This window comes from Puntigrus tetrazona, chromosome 15, assembly GCF_018831695.1.
Source record: "Puntigrus tetrazona isolate hp1 chromosome 15, ASM1883169v1, whole genome shotgun sequence".
NCBI lineage: Eukaryota > Metazoa > Chordata > Actinopteri > Cypriniformes > Cyprinidae > Puntigrus > Puntigrus tetrazona.
In genome coordinates, this window is record NC_056713.1 from 22,147,063 (window position 1) to 22,167,084 (window position 20,022).

The 20,022-nt window shown below is 41.5% G+C and overlaps 2 protein-coding genes across 4 annotated transcripts in view; both read right to left on the bottom strand.

Moving 5' to 3' along the window:
• The window catches only part of pax3b (paired box 3b), a 21,341-nt gene extending 10,424 nt beyond the window's left edge, over positions 1-10,917 (bottom strand). For 2 of the 3 annotated variants that reach the window (XM_043258733.1, XM_043258734.1), the window contains exons 1-4: positions 10,557-10,917; positions 9,627-9,862; positions 9,322-9,448; positions 8,799-8,951 (exon numbers count right to left, since the gene is read on the bottom strand). In XM_043258733.1, the coding sequence (XP_043114668.1) occupies positions 8,799-8,951; positions 9,322-9,448; positions 9,627-9,862; positions 10,557-10,641 (601 nt within the window). In that variant the 5' untranslated portion in view covers positions 10,642-10,917. Of the gene's footprint in view, positions 1-8,798; positions 8,952-9,321; positions 9,449-9,564; positions 9,863-10,556 lie in introns of those variants that run through there. The other variant, XM_043258736.1, reaches the window with a different exon arrangement.
• A 2,498-nt stretch (positions 10,918-13,415) lies between these two features.
• LOC122358838 (E3 ubiquitin-protein ligase RNF182) lies at positions 13,416-19,871 on the bottom strand. Its single transcript, XM_043258756.1, has one exon. It carries the CDS (start codon positions 19,041-19,043, stop codon positions 18,276-18,278), a length of 768 nt encoding a protein of 255 aa, XP_043114691.1. The 5' UTR covers positions 19,044-19,871; the 3' UTR covers positions 13,416-18,275.
• Positions 19,872-20,022: the final 151 nt, after the last annotated feature.

Genomic DNA, 20,022 nt, shown 5'->3' on the forward strand with positions numbered 1-20,022 from the left:
AAAGGACGGGGTGATGGTGACAATAAAGAGGAGGGGCAGCCGACTCGTCACACATATATATATATATATATAGCGTCAACCCCGTCAGGCGGTCGCCGTGTTAAATAGGAGTGCTACCTTCCTCAACCAGGCTCCAGCAGTCGGAGTGGGCGGGGCAGGGATTCCTCTCCGGGCAACTCCTCTATAAATACCGGGACAGAGAAACCGGGAATTAGTCGGAATGCTCAACCAGCCACCGGGTAAATGACAATAATATATAGCCGCCACTTACCCTTCCTGGTGGCTGGGAGGCGAGTCTCCGTTGTTCCTCCGTCCCGGCATGGGTACCAGCGAGAGGATGACGTCATCAGATGTCGCCCCACTGTGCCGCCTAAGCTCCGCCTTGCCCGCATTCTCCACCACTGTGACGGGAGGAGTTTTAACGACAGACACAGTGGGCGTGGCGTCAGGCCTATTGGAGAGGCTTTTTATTAACAAAAATAGTACAAAAATAAAGTGTCCAAGGGGAAAAAGTGTCCAAATAAAAGGGGAAACTGGTGCCCTCGTTGTGCTTCTGGGATTGTGGAAGGTCAGGTAGTGTTCCAGGGGCAGGGTCCAGGTAAGGGGCGGACATCCAGCGGTCGCCAAACGCGATTCCCCTCTCCTGTTGAGGGGCGCGGTGGGGCGGCGGGGCTTCTTGATAGGCGGCATCTCCGTCGCTTCTTTCCTCCGGGGATCAGGAGATTTAGGGGATTTAACGGCTCGGCATCCTGGCCCGTCCAGCCGTATCCTGGTGCAGTCCACGCCTGGACTGTATTTTCGGGGGTCCCACGACGCTGTGGGAGTGCGTTGTCTAGCGGCGGGACGAGCTCCTTCACGCACCCTTCCTGGACCCACGAGGACACCAGCGTGCATGCAGGGGAAGAGACCGGTCTCCCGAGAGAGGCGCGCAGGGCATTTAACGAATGTCGTCCGGCGGTGACAAGGCTAAATCCCTTCAGGTGTGCCTCATCACACGCCGCCAGACCTGGCCATCACCACGCCCTCCTCTCGAAACACACACCAATGCCGGGAGCCTGGTGAAGGGCGGCGAACAAAGGACGGGGTGATGGTGATATAATAAAGAGGAGGGCATATATATATATCATATATATATATATATATATATGCGCATGCACATACACAAATGAACAATATTAAATTTTTTTTACTTTAATATTTGACTCCCTTAAAAACAAATAAAAACTAACGCAAATAACAGAAATCAAAAAATTCCCCCAAAATAAAAAAACTAATCCTCAATTAATCAATTAATACAAAGAATGACAGAAAATGTATTTTGATTTTATCATTACAATTATGCTAATAAAAAGTACAATAATATATGATTTTATAATTAAGATATAATTTTTTTGGCATTTACAAATGTTTTTTTAATTTTTAAATATTATCTATGTAGTATATATAGATAGATATAATGTAAGAAATGTAATGCAATGTAAAAAAAAATGTCATATTGAATTTATATATTTATATTTTTATGTAATGTATACTGTATAGTGTAAGAAATATTTTGATGTAATATATTAGTTTATATATATCTATATATAATTTTGTATAAAGGACCCAAAATCCTCAATCTCTTCAAATCCCAATTTGGAAAAAATAGTTTATTTGTTCTCAAATTGGATAAGGCTTTGTGTAGTATTTTTTTAAAAAGTAGTTGTCCCCACATCCCCACACAAACGACTGTGTATGTCACGAACACACACAAATACGAACAAGCAGAGGCACAAGTAACAAACATGCTTCAGCAGCTTTTACTCATTTCTAATGACGCAGTGTCTTGGTGAATAAGAATTTTATGAGTTTCTTCACATCTTTTCTTAAAAGGCTTCATTTCCTCTCCATTTTGCCTCAGTAACTAAAAAAGACCACAGAGCAACAGTCAAAGAATAAAACACAAACAGAGTGAGCTGCAGGAGGGACTCTGAAAAGCACAAGAGCAAACTGTTAAAAACAGGATGAAAGAGAAAAAATACAGTGGAGAAGAAAGAAAAGGGGCGATGTGCCGGACGACTGTAAAATGAAACGGAAGAAATCTTAAAAACCTACAAAAGAAACACACATACACAAATAAATCAGTAATTGAATAAAATGTGACCTATTTCCTCATAAAAAGGCTTTTCTTTTTTCGAACAGAAAGAGAGCTATGGGAAATTCCTACAGTTTGAGATTTGGTGAAATAAAAGCTGTGTGGAGAACTGTTCATCAGCCTACAATGATTCACAACAACACATTCATGCTGTTGGAATTAACGGAAATTCATTTTTAGTGATTTTTTATTTACTTCTTTGACCTATTTGAATGCCTGCCTCTCTCTCTCTCTCTCTCTCTCTCTCTCTCTCTCTCTCTCTCTCTCTCTCTCTCTCTCTCTCTCTCTCTCTCTCTCTCTCTCTCTCTCTCTCTCTGTCTCTCTCTCTCTCTCTCTCTCTCTCTCTCTCTCTCTCTCTCTCTCTCTCTCTCTCTCTCTCTCTCTCTCTCTCTCTCTCTCTCTCTCTCTCTCTCTCTCTCTCTCTCTCTCTCTCTCTGTCTCTCTCTCATTCTGTCTTCTCACAGTCTTTGTTGGATCGATTTGCACGCTCCATCTGTGGAATCCGTCGTGACGGCCGGGGCTCTCAGTGGAGGCCGTCACCTGCCCTGGAGGGGGTAGAGGGGGCAGAAAGAAGGCCAAAGGTGGGTGGGTGGCAGGGCAAAAAGGGTGGGTCGCGTAGTTCAAGTGCTCGATCTCTTCGAAAACCCATTGAGAAAAAAAGCTCAGAAGCACCTGAAACTTGGACGTGGAAATGAATCATTCACGGATCTGAGACCTATCAAAAAAGTCGCTCCACTGAAGGAAAGAGAGCTAAATAATGAGTCCATTGTGCAGTCACATAAATAACTCTCAAGTAAAGGGAGAGCTTTGGTTTTCATGTATTTCAAGAAATATCATGTGGCAAGTTGCAAATATGCTAATATGAGATTCGGCACCAGAGGAGACAATTATCAGTGAAAAAAACAGTGATTTTTGGCACAAATCTATTCTAAATGAGTAATAGAAAACCTAAAATTATATATATATATATATATATATATATATATATATATATATATATATATCTAGACATTACTGTATCGAACAGATGCACATGGATTTGACAGACTTTTTTTCTGAGTTTGCTTTACCAATATCTATCGTACATCTGGAAGAGGCTTGACAAATGGTACACTAGTAGCATGGACTACTTTCACGTTATGGTGCTTTTCTACTTTCAGGAGCAAATAAAAGATGGAAACAACATAAATGGCATCGAAATGTTCATTTTTGACAACTAATCAACAGGTAGCAAACATGGCCTAAGCGCTTGCGTCTTCATACTTTTGCTGACTGAATGAGAATCGAGGCAAATGAATAAAAAGAACCGAACAGCAAACAGTAAACACAGGTTCAGTCCGGGCAGAAGAATACAGACCACAGGCTTCTAAACACACACACAACCCAAACCCAAATGTCATGGAAATGAAACCGCTGGAGAATCTAGAGATATTCTGCCTTCTGTAAATACACAGAGTGCCTATGTGTGTGTGTGTGTGTTTTCAGGTCTCAGGCATGTGAAGTTAGCGTGTAGTATGTGTTTTAAGATATTTTAGCTCTCTGCTATGTAAACGGTGCGGTCACTAAAAGCATCTCCATCCGCCGTTTCTCTTCAGCTCTGGGCCCTCGTCGCTTAAATTCAATATTCTGGGGCGAAATATCACCCCGAGTCCATTTACCTCATGAGTTCATGTACACAAAATCCACCCAAGGACTTTCATTAATACTGCGGGACGGCGAGAGCACATCCAGCAGGCTTTTGCACTTAGTTTTGGTCGGGGGCAAGCGGCAGAGGTCCAAGATAAAACCATATGTGCGTGTGTGGAGTTAGTCTGCGTGCGTGTGTGTGTGTGTGTGTGTGTGTGTGTGAGAGAGATTCTCTTGGGGGCAGGTAATGAAGAGAGCTAATTGAGCCAATGACATGCCCCCTCGCCATCAAAAACGGGCAAAAAAGAAAGACAAAGACGTGCACAAAAGAAAGCTTGGGAACAAATGCAGCGTCTCGGAGAGGGGAGAGCGAGGAGGGTCCTTTTCAGCGCCGAGGTTGGCTGAGTGACTGCCCGACTACATTAAGCAGTACATAGAGAACTAACAGATGCCGGAGACAGAAAGGATGAGTGACAGCTCGTGGGCCCATCTGCCCCCCAGCGTTTAGGAACAGAGAGAAACAGAGGGAGGACTTGACTTGCTAAAGAGCAACTGTGACCCTCGCAGCTGCCCTCAAACAACCACACGTTTCAGCTCTGAACCAAATGTGCTCTTCGTCTGTTTAGCCTCTTTTGCTTTGCTCTCGAGTCACTTTTGATACTTTTTTTTGCTTGTGTGGCTTTTGTAAAAGAAGCTAGTGTGTGAAACAGCGTGCAGTATGCAACTAAAAACATTTCAAAGTAGGACGGTGCACGATACGGCTTCATCACACTTGGCATCGAGTAATATCATCATATAAATTGTTATGTATTTTTCATCTACATTTTTATAAATGTCTTAATTTAACATTTTTGATTCGCTACTTTCACTCTACTTAGTTTCTACTTATACCTTCATTCAGCAAAGTTGCATTAAATTGATCAAAAGTACGACAAGACCAACCTGATCTCATAAAAATACATACCTCTTTGCACTTTTTGTGCCTTACGTCCACTGAGAGACGCCAAAACACAGGTTCATATGTGAACCCTGGCACATTTTTTATTATGTTGATCTAGGTACATATTACTTTCTTTTAATTATGTTGCTTTAGGTGCATATTACGGCGGATCAAAATTCAAATATCCTGTTGCAATGTTAATGCTCTATCACTTTGCCCTACACCAAATCAACCCTAAACCCACCCATTAGTGTTAACAAATGCAAAGCTAATAAAAACAGATTTGTTGATGCAACCATGTCGTTTCAACTTCCTTAAACGCAGATTTGAACTGTTTTGTTGAACTGGATTCAAACAGGTGCTTCTCTCCTCTCTATACCTACCATCTGAACACACATAGATATGAAGCTGGATATGTGTGGTGCTAATGTTCAAAAGCATCAGTTTTCAAATATTCCAGCATATTAATATTGTTTTGAAGTCTGAAGGGTTTCTGAAGGATCCCTGAAGACTGGAGTAATGAAGCTGAAAATTCAGCTTTGCATCACAGGTATAAATTATATTTAAATATATTTTTAAATATAAAACAGTTATTTTAGAGTGTAATAATATTTTTAAATATTACACATTGTACTGTACAGGTTTTACAATTTTGATCAAATTTAGAAAATAAAAATTCTTTCAAAAACTAAAAAATCTAACCAAAAAATACACATCAAGAGTCAGACTATTAATATATTACTTCATACTGGAAATATCAGGCCAATGAATTGCATTCTAGTATGTGTATACTGCACTTTACGTTTGTTTTTTGCACATTTTTGCCAGTTGCAGTGGAAAATGTGCATCCTATGCTGATATAGTAAGATACGTATTAGTTAGTGCCTTTATGTTAAAGGATATAGGAGTTAAAACAGGAAGTGGTCACCTGTCGCTCTAAACATACACCCGTGTGACCTTTGATCATTGGAGGTCAAACGCCAATGACCTCGGACTGCTGTTTAACAACTCAAAACACGTATTCAAGTGTTTGTTGGCCATCAGCTAAAACAATGTGCCACCTTTTTAAAACAAACTAAGCCAGTAACTGCACTTTGTGATTGCGATTAGGGGAGTTGAATCATGTTTAAGTACTATAGACTCACTTATAGCCGCTGTTTTCGTGCTGTCTGTGTGCTAACTGAAACACACATACTGTAGTCCTGCCTTCGGGGCCTGAACTCAAGCAGACACGGATTCCTAAGTCTGCTGACCCTGACACTGCACGCTGGACACAATGGAGACAGTTTTGTTTTGGGGGGTTTCCCTGCATTGCGCATCCAACTGTACTCCTCTCACTGTCTGCCTCACTCTGTGCCATAAAAAAAGGGCGGCGCATGTTTTAATATTTCATATAAGATAAAAAGCACTACTAAAATGGACAGAATTTGTCACCTGTAACTGCTAGAGATTTTAAGGCCAGGCTTTGTCTAGCCAAGTTTGTTTTTTTTAGGTCTTCTTGGTGGTGCATTTGTGTTTTGGAGTGTGTGTTGTTTGTGTTTGTTTTGGCTTTCAGAGTGAATTACGACCCGCTGACTGCACACTCCATGGTGCCACACAAACCATCCCGCACTGGGCCAGTTGGCACTGTTTGTGTGTGCATGTGTACGTGTGTGCATCCATGCGTGCGCTTGCATGTTTGTGCATGTGCATATGTTCTGCGGCTTGCGCATATGCGCATATTACAGAAGCGTCAATCATTTTACACTTTTCTAAATATACTTCTCAGTAGTATTTTCGGTTTTGAGAGTTACTAAACATATCTGTTCCAATGCGTGCCAGGAAGCAAATAGGGAACATCCTCAGAACTTTGCGTACCGTTCTAGCAAGGTTCTCTTAAAGTGATGAACAAAGATTCTTCCAGTAACATTAACAGAACCTTTACAACAATGGTCTTTAATAATGTTCTCATTCTTTATACATAATTCATGGAATTTAAATTAAAAAACTGGATGCTTTTGGAACATTTAGAAATGAAAATGTTCTAAGAACATGTTTTTGTTAGCTGAGAAGTCTCTCAAAGCTATAAACAAACACTCTTCCAATAATAGAATTTTGGTCAAAGTTATCTGATCATTCACAAAATATCAGCGCAAAAACATAATTTATAAATAATACATAAAACAACGTTTTTTGTTGTGCGCTTGCCTGATGTTTTTTAAATGTTACAACTTATTAGTTTCCGGTGGTTCCAAATATTTAAAAGTAACATTCCCAAAATGTTTACAAAATAATAAAATGTAACCTTAATGTTGTCAACCAAGAAAAAGAATATTCAAAATGAACATATTTATTGTTAGCTGGGCTTTTTGGAGGCCAGCAAACAGCGAGATTTCATAAGCTAGAGTCTCTCACACACACACACACACACACACACACACACACACCAACATCTTTGAGTCTTTAAGAAGATATACGGAGACAGTATGAAGGAAAGGGTTCAGGAATCAAGATGTTGCCTATTCAAAAGAAGGGTGTAAATACTGAACTCAACTTGCCTGTCTGTGTGTCTCAGTGAAGGAGGGGTGGTGGGAATGGAAGGGACTGACAACGGCCCACAGACATTAACCCGAAAATGCGCCGCAGGCCAAGAGAGGTAGAACGGGGCATGAGGAGGACGGAGGAGAAAAAGAGCAAGGCGTGTTTGACTCATTGGCCAGATGAAAGCGAAGTTCAAATAAAGAGCCTAATTTAATCGGCTCGGGCAAGTCGTCTTTCTTGGGCCGCGAGACGGGCAGAGCGTGACGGACGGGCTTTGTGGCAGCGCGCATGACGAGAGGCTCGCCCCCATTGTGACCGCCGCTCCGGGCCATGAAGGAACAGCCGAGGAGAACACTGGTCCCTATTGACGGAAATAGCCTTTAATAAACTCCCATCGCCATTAAGAGTGACACTGCATCCCGATCAGTATTATTTAGGGAGCTGAAGTGGTGTTAGCAGGGCATCGGAGGCAGTCAAATAACGTTCACCTTAATTTGTCACGCAGGGACAGGCTGTTAGCTCATTAAATATCATCACAGAACAGTACATCAGTCACTTCAGCTGTCGGCCAGTAGTACGCAAGAGGGCAAAAATAGACTCTCATCCACTGGTTTTTAGCAACTTTTTTCCCCCTTTTGGGCCTCTTTGCACAGAAATTCTACAGCTGTCCTTTCTTAACAATTCATTGCGTTGTCATGTTTCAATATTTATGATCATTTCTCCTTCAGAGTTTCACAGAAAAAAAAGTCATAGGTTCGGAACGACATGAGTGAGACTAAATTATGACAATTGTCTTATTTTTAATAGTTCATCCAGCTGGTTCTAGCAGCCTATATACTAACTTATATTTTAATTCATTTTGTATTACTTTAAGTGGAATGCAGAACTTCACCTAAAACCCACTTTTTAGAGATTTAGCAACTCATGCCTGCTGCATAATATTTATTCGTATTTTTGGGAATTGTTGATTATTGATACTCAGTAAATCTGACTCATCATTAATGCAAAGTAATGAATTAATATATTACAAACCTTGCAAGTGAATACACCACATTTGCTTTATAAACCACCAATAAAACGTTTCGACACCCCATTGTTTACTATTGTCCTCAAACGTCTTAATAGAGTCAACAAAACTATAAAAACACCCAAATATGACAATTGTACATTTACCAAGAAATGTATTAAAAAAAATTGTAAACTGTCCAGACTCCATTTCTACAAATTCTAGAAATTCTCCAGCATGCATTCTGGACACTTGTGGCCCTTTTTTCTTCGTTAGTTTTGCTGAGAAATTAATGTGCAAAACGTTTCCAGCACAATTTTACAAGAAATTGCTCACAGTGTGTTCTTTTGTTACTGGCTAAAGTGATAAGAACATTTATGGGTTCATATCATTATCATAAGCCCCAAGGGTTCAATCCATTTATATATTCAGGAAAACACAGCCAGCGTTATAACTTCACTATAATTCAATCCCGATTTGCTAAAAGCACAACTCCACATCATTTACCATCCAGTCACAGTGCTTTCTGAAATATATTGACATGAAAGCAGAAAGGGTTTGTGTCCACTCACATCTGTCTGCGAGGATCCCCTCGATGCTGTGTCCGCTGCTGCAGGCGTGTTCTTCCTGCTCGCGCTTTTCGATGTCCTCTTCATCTTCCTCCTCCTCCTCCTCCTCACCTCTTGCGCCGTATCTTCCTCTCATGATGCGGCTTATAGCGCTCACTGGACGAGGGTCGAAGCGAATCCGTAAGTGCTAGCTTTTAATACGCCAGTACGCATTTCTTGCATTGTATAAACGACTGCGAAAAATAGCCTAGCCTGTGCGTGATGTTTACGTTTTGTGGTTACTAAAACTATTGAAGACACTCGCTGTATTTGGCTAACTTTTAGAGCTAGCAAGACAACGGAAATCGCTTCCGGCGGGTAACCATAGCAACAGTATCAACGTTGACAAAACGCGCTGTTTACATTTACATATATATATCACAAGTGTTTTGTTACGTTTTTACGATATTTAAAGTTAACTGCGAGGGAAATGCCAATAAAATTTGATATAAATCGCACACGTCGTGACTTTTTGTTTGACGCATACCTGAGGGCGCGCTGTTCCGGTCACAAATTCCCTCTTTGAGCAATTTATCCCGAATTTCCCAACTGAATATACCGGGGTTTTCCCGTTTGTATTCCTCAACGCGCTTCTCCACGTCCACAGACGAAGTCTGTCAAAACAGAATCGAATTAGACGAGATTGAACAGATTCAATTCAAAGACTGTTATTTAAAATTGAAGCCCAAATATGTCAAAAGAAGGTCGGCGTTTCCGGTTAGCAATCGACCTGTTGCTTTGAGTTCATCCACAAACTTCCTCCGCGCTTCACCGCCTCCCTGTAGGCCTCACCTTGGATTTAGCGCCGCCGATGGCTCCAGGCCGGATGGACCCCGTCTCCTGATAGCGGCACAGGATTTTGGAGACGCAGCCGTGAGAGACCCGGAGCTGGCGGGATATCACGCACGGCCGGATCCCGTGATGGGCCATCTCCACTATCTTGTGTCGAATGTGGTTCGGTAGAGGCCGGCCGTTGATGAAAACTCCTCCGAGCTGGTTGACTCGACCCTGACCCATCGGAGTTGAAACTGCACGGAAGCCGGGCCAAATTATGACAGTGGAGAGATATCACAATTACAGAAAAATAATGCGTGGCTATTACAAATAAGGCACAACCGAAGCGCTTGTAAGGAAGGGGTGAAACGGTTCGAGTAGCCCATAGGCTCCATGTGCATTTAATTCTCTGACATATTTCACGTGTTTATAAACACATGGTAAAAATAAGCCAAGTAATTTCTGCTTTGAATTTTAGGTGAGCTAAAAGTGGTGCTAAGGGCACGATTTGTTTTTATCGAACTGACCGACTGAACAATAGAGTTACAGATTAAATGCGTTTAAACAAATAGGCCCACTAGTCTATTGTTAATGGTGTAAATGTAGAAATAATAATTATGATTAAAACGGCCTTAAAAACTCGAGCTTTGTAACTTATATCAAGAACTTTTTTATCTGAAACTTTGAAATACCAGTGCACGGGGAAACAGGTTTTTTACTAATACAAAAAAAAAAACGCTTAAATTTAGACTTTTAAAAAAGCAACACAACACAATATGTAGCACATACCATGACACGTAACTGTTTTATTATTTATACGCCAACAAAAGTTTCACACTAAACAAAAACGTTACCGTTTTCAGTCGAGTCTACGCACGCGACACAGACGCCAAAATGGTTTGCACTGTTAACTTAAACATTTTAATGCGCATATTTAATATGTTTTACCCTCCATTGGGAAGCCGCTGCGGGGATAGTTCTGGGAGAGAGGAGGACGCATCATCCTGGGAACGGTCCCTGCCAAGCCGCTCATCGCCGCGGGGCAGCGCCGGGACTAAACGCGCACTTCAGCGGGCTTAAAAACGCATGAAAATATCCCGCAATCAAACACAAAAATGCATGAGCTCCGATGATCTTTTTTTGCATCCCTTCAGGAAAAACATAAAAAAAAAAAAATAAGCGCAACGGGACGTTATTAATCGGATGTAGCCTCTTCTCTTTCGTGGTCCTTGCTCGCTGTTTTCATTATGTGGCGAGAATTATAATCGCGGCGTTATTGTTATTAACAGGCGTTTGGGATGAGCGCGAGTTCTCAAACTACTGAGACATTTCTGAGTTTGCGGAGACCCTCTTGTCTATTACCCGAACGGCGCGTTCCGATTGGTCCACAGGATCCCGTACCCGAGAGCTGATTGGTCGACGACGCACGCTTCGCTCTATGAGCTTTCCAAAGTGGACATCGAAAACATATGATGCGCGATTAAATTAGACTTAAAATAGTAATACGTAAATGTGTAGGCTAGGGACACACACGCAAACGCTACTAAATATAATAAAATAGTCAATTATAATATCGAAACGCGTTTTAGTGTAACGCGGGCTGTTTAGTTCTAGTGACGGTGCAACAATAATGTAATAAATCAAAGACAGAATGAATCAATTTAAATAAGCAAAAACATTACTCACTTATATAGACTCACTGTTATTTAGCCTAACACACTCTCTCTCTCTGACTGATCCCACACACACACACACACACACACACACACACACACACACACACACACACACAGAGTGACTTCAATGACATGTGGCTCTTTTGTTGGACTAAAAAGAAACTTCAAATGTTTTCTTTCTGCCTGCGCGCGGGAACAATGGGGCGCACGCGGGAGGGAAGCACGCGGGGGAAACGGGGGTCCTTTCACGTGCAAAACACTAGGCTAGATTATTCTCTCTTACTTAAAAAGTTAAATCAACGCCAAAGAGGCAGGACCCTGGAGACACCGAGCCAACTATTTAATGGTTAACAATGAATGCGTGCGTGCGTGCGTGTTTGTTAATGAGTTTCTATCCGATGCATTAATTGCATTATTCATTGTCAGGTTATTATATATGTTTTATCGCACAATTATCGGTATATATCTGCTATAAGTCGGTATATTCGTAAATTTCCAGAGGCTAAATATGAACTAAATGTATAGATAGCAGGACATCTGGATTTTCGTTAACTCTGAAAAGCAAGCTTGTAAATACAACCAAGCGGGTAGGAGAATGCATTGTTAAAAGAAAAGGAATATTACGCATTTGTTTTTATACTTTAAATTTACTGGCATGATGCGATACTATTAAAACGTATAGCAGGCTGCATCTACCTTATTAAAAATGAATAGTTTTTTGGGGTTCTTCACAGTTTATGCCGCATTAAAAACAGGGTGATGGTTGGAAAAGAAGAGAACAGGCGGCGGTACGATGCATGTTTCAGTCTTTGAAACACCGGATCCGCGTGTCGAATCCGTTTTTGGAGAACAGATCTCGCTCTGATGTGAGCTTAATTAGTTTTATTATCAAGGGTCAAGTATCGAAATTCTCTAAGCAAATCGCGTCAAAATAATTCGAATCGGTTTTACAGCATGTGTATGAAAGTTATTAAAAAGCCTAGCTGCATGCATTTAGTGCGAGACGAAGAAATACGAGTTTTGTTTTTTTTGTAACTGTGATCGCCTTACAAAATAACATGATATTGAGCACGTTGGTCAAAACTGTCACTGCAATTAGACTAGGTTTGCCGGTGTTGAAAAGTGTATAAATCCGTATAGGAATGTAGCAAGAATTCACCAACGCAAGCACCATTTGACCATTTAATGAACTTCTTTGAGCAGTGCACATGTTGCTGTGTCGTTTGTCTTGTCCAGCCTGTGGAAGGTCAGCGCCTCTTTAACCCCAATTAGATGGGGTTCACTCAGAGAAAACGTAAATCCTCCCCAAAGACAACTTTAGGATAAAATCATCTGTCCTGCATTTACCGGCACAAGCGTCCCTGAGTGCCAGGCTGCAGAAAAGGCATGGTGCGGATGGAGGATATTACCTGGCTGAGGCTTATGTTGATGATACACTGGACCACGTTTCGAGCAATTTTTCCTGTTAACAATGATAACACTTCTCTTTGAAACATGGTTTCACTTGAGAATGGGTAACTATCTGGATCATTTAGATCAGTCTTGGGCCCTGCGTTGACCGTTTAGGGCAACATTTCCTAAAGTTGCCCGGCAATATTGCTTTAAAAGTTGCCCGGTGTATCATAAGCTTTAGAAAGGTACTGAAAACATTTAATATTCATACAGAATTCAAAGAGCATAGCATGTACGTTATTGAAGGTTAGCTAAGTTGTGCCGTGTCAAACTTGGTTAATTTTAAACGATGAAAAAGCTACTAAAAACAATTTAATTCATTTGTTTACGTGAGTGTTCACAGTAACATGTAGATGTTGCTAAGAATAAAATACAGAATTTTTATTCAACTCATTTTTTTAATTTCTTGAAGCGGCTAGCGTTCGAGAAAGAGACTTCCGGTGTAATTCACTTCCTGTTATTTTACCTGTTCAAAAACAACCAGTTAAGCCGCTTAATGTCGAAATAAAAATGTATAAAATGTGTTTTCGTAATCATGAAACTTTTTGTAGCGCGAATAGTTTTAAGGTTTACGTTATTGCTTTTTGTTATTCAAACGTTAGCGGCTACTTCGGTTACTTCCGCGTTGAAAAAAATGCGGTGGACGCGCACACGCGCAGCGATTTCATGAAAACAGACGTTTTTTTTTTTTTTTTTTCTCATTTATTAGTCAACCGAGAGGTGTGTTCTTGTATGTAAACAGAACGATTTCAATGTGCAAATACAATTCAAACAAGTTTCACGACAATTATTGAGGCGTAATAGTAAAAACACACATTTTCTAATTCTAATAAACATGTTACAGAGTATATAAGGGCTGTGTACAAAGCCCATGACCCTACGCAGTGTTACTAAGAGGGCTGGAGTGCATTAAGGGAAGTATAGTCGTCCCAGGCAGTAACACTGGGTTCAGGTAAGTGCCGTGCAATCACTGGGCCAGTGTGTGTGCGGGAGAAACAGACATAAACAGATGTTGTGCACATCAGGCCTGATGGTCCAGACAGTCACAGCGATAGCGGTACCATGAGAACAAGGGGAGGTCACACTGAATGGTACAGAAACATCAATTTCATTGGACGTGAACATTTTGATCGTCTTTACAGTTTGGTCCATGTTGACTGAGTTTCTTTTCAGGCTCATGAAATATCTGGACCAGGACAGAGGACAAGAGCATCTTTTCTCTCCTCTCTTTATCCTCATCCCCGTTGAAAAGACCAGCATGTATTGAGCTTTGAATGCCGGTGCGACGTCCAGGTCTCTTGACCAGCAAGATTTTCTTTGTCCACCAGCTTTTCCAGCAAGACAAGCACTAACCAGCGGTTTAGACTACTGTTCAAAGTTTGGAGTCGGTAAGATTTTTAAAAAAAGGTTTTTACGTTCACGAATGACTTGATCAAAAAGTAATGTGAAATATCATTCCACTCCTTTCGCATTATATTTTAACCAATCATTATCATATATATTCACCAATCAGATCAATCAGATTTCCTGCATTTCTGAAACATTTCTGATTTTTATCCATGTTCAAAGCAGTTTCATTTAATTGATTTAATTCTGCCTTTTAAAAAGGACACCAAAAAAATCTCAGTGACCCCAAATTTTGTTGTTGGTCTTTTCAGCGGGGATCAAAAAGGCAGTAAACCGAGGTCATTGTGTAAAGTAAAATGACATATATATTGCCCAACAGAATGGCAGGAGGAGCTGTGAAGCTGGTGACTACATAACACTACTGCACTTTATACTACTTTCTCTACAAGTGTTGCTTTGTACAGCACGGATAACAGCAGATGATGGCTGTTTACTGCCTTAACACTCATGGAAATAACCTTTGCATGTCTAAATCACTCAAATACCCCCTCATTCACTTTATAAAACCTTCCTTACAAAAATCTAAGTGAACCCTACGCACAACTGACTGCTTCACTACACTTGTCCACCAACAGAGGGCAGACCTGGTTTGATCCATCACATCTGCCTACAAACAACAGCACAGCTTATACATATCAAACGGTAAGCTCATAGAAAATTCACTCGGTAATTCCTATTAAAACTTCAATTCCTTCAATAAATAAACCAGTAAATAAGAAGTAAAGGCACATAATTTAAAGAAGTAGTGACTAAAAATGATTTACACGCCCTCATGTTTTTAATATCAATCCTTTTGCGTTCCACAAGTAAAGCGAGAGGATTCGGGAATACCACGAGGGTGGGTACATTACAGGATTGTAATTTTTAGACGAACTGTCCCTTTAAGAACATGATCAAGCATGGTTCTGTGTTTCTAAAGACAATGGCCTTTACCCCAATAGAAGGAAATTTAGGCCATCAAGTGTCCTTAATCATCATCGTAAAGCCATTAAGTCTAAAACAATCTGTACGATATATTCAGTACGACGCTAAAGCGGGCTAGTTGCGTTTTGCACTCAAGTTAACAAGCCACAGTTAGCTAGATGAACATATCAATTTGTGACACCAAGACGAACGACCTATGGGAGAGATGCAGAGTTTTTAATAAGTGGGTCAGTAAACACTCGAAAGCACCTCTTGGCCGCGGTCCCAGTGTGCGAGTCTTTATCATTGATTTCTCTACGGCTGCGTCCTGTCCCTGCAAGGACGCGGCAAAACTCTAGCCGCTCCTCAGGTGTCGAATTCCCGCTTGCTTCGTCGCGCACATCTTTTCTAAACGTGCGGTCGGTTGTCAGCGTTATAAAGCACAGCTCGCACAACAGCCACGTTCCCACCAAGCAGCTTTCTGTGTGGCCGAAGGCGAAAAAAAGCCTTTCCTATTTAAAATTTGCCCGCAAAATTTCGTCGAGCAACTGTAAAAGTGACCGCACGTCAACAGAGAACTATTTGTATAGCTGTTCACCAACACTTTTTTTAACGGAACATCATATACCCTCGATAAATGACGGTATATAAGGTAACTCAGCTGTACCGATTGGATTAACAAGGAGGCTTTCCTGAAGCGGCTGACCTTCGTTTCCAAACACAGTATCTAGTTTTTCTTTAACGTCATGCAGGTTTTCTTCTGAACTAGGTACATCAGATACCGCTCGTCACAGCTTTGCGTGGTGCAACAATCCGATGGACGAGTTGGTAAAGTGAATACTAACTACGCTACGCGCGTTAAAAGCGCACACAGACGATAGCAAAAAGAGATTGTCGCGGTTTTACCGTGATGGATGCATAGGTGAAGCGGAGAGATTTCTATAGTAAAGCTATTGATCCATGAGGACAAAGCGGTCTTCTTTTTTTTGAAGGCAGAATATTGTATGATACAGCGAGAGGATGACGACACCCAGCAACCATTTTGAGAATGTCATCCAATAATCGCGTTTGCTTGGCCGTGTTTTACCTAGCTGCTAGACTTTCTAAGTGAATTTCCAAGTAAATGTCAAATGAGTGCAGCTATGACTAAACTGTACGCACAGTGGGGTCCGGAAGCTTTAGCTCGAATATGAACAGAATTATCTGGATTTAAAAACAATAATAAAAGAAAGGAAAGGGGTACTAATTCTGGGCTAGTATGTAGATTTGTGACCAGTATAAACTGTGCTAACAATGCTAATGTCACCGATGGATTCCTTGGGAATGGATGAACTATTTGAATGCAGTTTTGGATAAAAATATCTCCCAAATGCATAATAAAAAATGTTGGGTTATATGATAAAACGATGCAAAATAGATGCATTTTCTCTAGTGAATTCACTTTTGGACCCCACTCTATACAGTAGCCCCAAAACTAAAGTCTGAATATCATTGCATTAGCAGCTAAATATCACACCAGATGGCAGCTGTGGGTTTAACCCAAACTATTTTTGCCGCAATGTTTAACCGGCAGATGTTTAGGTGATTTTTTTTTTTAGAGGACGCACGAAGTCAGTTCCTCTCAAGCTCTCGAAGGCTTCCTAGCCAGAGCAACCTCGGGTGGCCATGCACAAATATAAAACCCATGAAGAGAAGCACGAAAATGGACAGGAAGGAGAAGATGGTGCGCACGTATCCGGTTGCGGTGGATGCCTTGTGGCGGGTTCTGTATCTGATAGTCTGGTATGTGTGGCGCAGGGGCATCTGATGCACCGGCGGCTTCTCCTTGCACACGAGCAACATGAGCAGACACTTCTTGCTTGAGGTGTGCATGCACTCCCAAGGTTTTGGGCTGAAATAGTTGAAAAGGCGGTCAGGTTTTGCACCCATACTCCTCGTCGGGAAACACTGGCCTGTACTATTAAGTGATCTGATAACGACCCATTAGATACTAGTACTTCTGTATGCACTAAGTCACTTAGTTATTGAAATTGATATTTAAAGAGGTTTTTTTTACAGTTTCCCTAGTACTAAGTGAATAGACGCTAGTGTCAATTCCAAGTAAACTGGCAACACTTTACAATAAGGTTCCACTTGTTAACATTAGTTAAATACACAGGTATTAAGCTTACAATGAAAAACACTTATGAAGCATTTATTAATCTTAGTTAATGTTAATTTCAACAGATACGAATGTGCTATTAAAATCAAAAGTTTATATTAGCTTTACGGAGCGGAATTAACCAGAACTAAGAGCGAAAGGTTTTATTTAATTTATTTTAATAAAATATATTTATTTTAACTAACTCTAATAAATACTGTGACAAATGCATTGCTCATTGTTAGCTGGCCTAACGCATAAACTAACGTTAACAATTGGTCAATACATTATTATTATACAAATATAAGCAACACGGAGAAGTTGGCGTGTGTTTTGCAAAAAAAAAAAGCTTCCAAAATTTTATTTACTTGAGGTTTGTTTGTAATTGTGAGCCTTATTGGAGTGAAAATTGTTTCAGAGTAGCCTAATTTTTTTTTTCCAGTATACTGGGACTGATACAAGCATCTAGCCTACCTAATAAATAATTACTTGTTCAGCTATGTAAAATATACAGTGACACTTTATTTTAAGGTGTTGCATGTACTTATACTATTATAATAAGAATTAATTATGCATCATTTTATGAAGACAAACCCCTAACCATGTGACTTTGTACCACAAAACCAGTCATAAGTAGCACAGGTGTATTTATAACAATAACCAAGGATACCGTTATATGGGTTTAAATAATTAAGTAAACTACATTTTTTCTACATTTCCTATCTCAAATACATCAAAACCTAATTTCTTTTTAGTAATATGCATTGCTAAGAACTTAATTTGGACCATTTTAAAAGGCAGATTTCACAGTATTTTTATTTTTTTGTATCTTAGCCCAACAAACCATACATCAGTGGAATGCTTATTCGTGTCAGATGCTATATATATTTCAATTTAAAAAACCCGAGCCTTATGACTGGTTTTGTGGTCCAGGGTCACTTATAGCTAATACATATATCGTTCAGTACTTTATGATCGCGCTCTAACGAGGACACCTTAAAATAAAGCGCAACCAAAGATACAGATAGTACTAGTAACATGAAAAGAGACTAACTAATAAATGCTTTAAGGGCTTGTCATACGACCCTGTCATGCGTTTCTCCGGCTCGCGTTAGTGGTGGCCGAGGAGCGGCCGGTCTCGTTCTCCGGTCGGTCTTTAAGCCAGTAGAGGAGCCACGTTACCATCGCCGACACCATGGCGAGGATGCTGGCCACCGAAAGACAGAGGGGTCCCGCGGGCGAGGGCGGTCCGCCGTGGCTGTGAACGAAAATGAGGCCCATGAAGAGCAGCACTAGCATGGACAGTAACGAGAAGATGACGCACACGCATCCGGTGGTCAGCGCGAGACGCCTGCAGTTTTGGCAGCTCTCGTAGCGCGAGACCGAGTCCTGGGAGAGCGTGGTGGCGGTGGACACCGTCGTGGTGGACGGCGTCGCGTGACCGGCCATGGACGCGTCCTCCTCGCGCCGGAGCGCCACGAGCGCCGGGTGCAGCGGAGGCCGGTGGGGCGGCAGAGCATCCTGAGGCACGGGGTCCGAGTCGATGTACAGAGGGAAGTCCTCCGTGACCTTGGTGTTGTTAGGCAGGTTCTGGATCCGGTAGTCCGGTACCGGCGTGCGGTGGCGGCACACGGGGCAGCTGATGCGCCACGGTCGCTCCTCGCACAGCTGCAACGCGTGCAGACACTCCTCGCAAAACGTGTGCAGACACTCCAAGATCTTGGGCGCCCGACGGTCGAGGTCGAAAAAGTTGTAACAGATTTTGCACTCGTATTCCTCGTAGGGAAACGCCTTGGGCACCGGAACACCGGGAGGCTCCGGCCCGTTAGCTGCTGCTGCTGCATCCGCCGCTGCCATGGCATCTCGCGCTGCTTCACATCCTCCACACAATGAACGCGAGCCGGTCACGCGAACAGTTTTTTTCTTCTCTTTATCCCGTCAGGCAAAGCCGTTAAACCCGGACATCTTTTGTCTGGCCTTTAAAAAAAAAACGCGTAGCCTCCGTGCACGCTGAGTAAATAATTAACCGTACGGTTCCGGTGATGTAATGCTTTAATTGCTCTCATCCAGAACCTATGGGCGGGTGCGGGGTCGGAAAGACGCGGGACGCGGCGGGAATCACACCTCAATCAAAGCGTCAGACGCGCGTCCTGGAGCCTTTCGGCTAAACGATGCTGTTTACGTCAGTAGATTTAACTCCTTTTTTGCTGCCCAAACCTCTGTGTGTTTCTCCCGTGCATCATTCCGGCCATTTAACCGCGTTTATTCCTCATTGTGAGTCATCATACCTGTTTGACATTTCGACCGGCTGACGTTGTTGTCATGGAAACTAATGATCCGACACTTGCCCGGGCTGTAGTGTAGCTGCATGCGCATGCCTCTCAGGCACACTCCGTTCAGATAAATAAACATCTTTATTTTGCTTGCATTCTTGTGCAAAACAAAAGCCATTTGCCGAATGACATAATCTTCCAGGACCAGGAAGTGCATTTTTGGTGGGAAAAAACAACAGCAATAACAGTTCAAAAGAAATATGACTGTGCTTCAGTTATAGGCTATTAAATTGGATAAAATGGTTTCTTTAAAGGTGGGGGATTAATTCTAATTAGATTGTAATCCAGTCTTGGTTTTGATCGGGATCCCACAATTAGGTAAATTGAGATATATATACACACACACACATATACATACACACACACACACATACACACACACACACACACACACACACACACACACACACACACATATATATATATATATATATATATATATATATATATATATATATATATATATATATATATATATATAAAATAATTTTTGATAGTCTGAT

Coding starts and splice junctions, on each gene's coding strand:
- LOC122358838 (XM_043258756.1), bottom strand. CDS start 19,043: ATGGCAGCGGCGGATGCAGCAGCAGCAGCTAACGGGCCGGAGCCTCCC.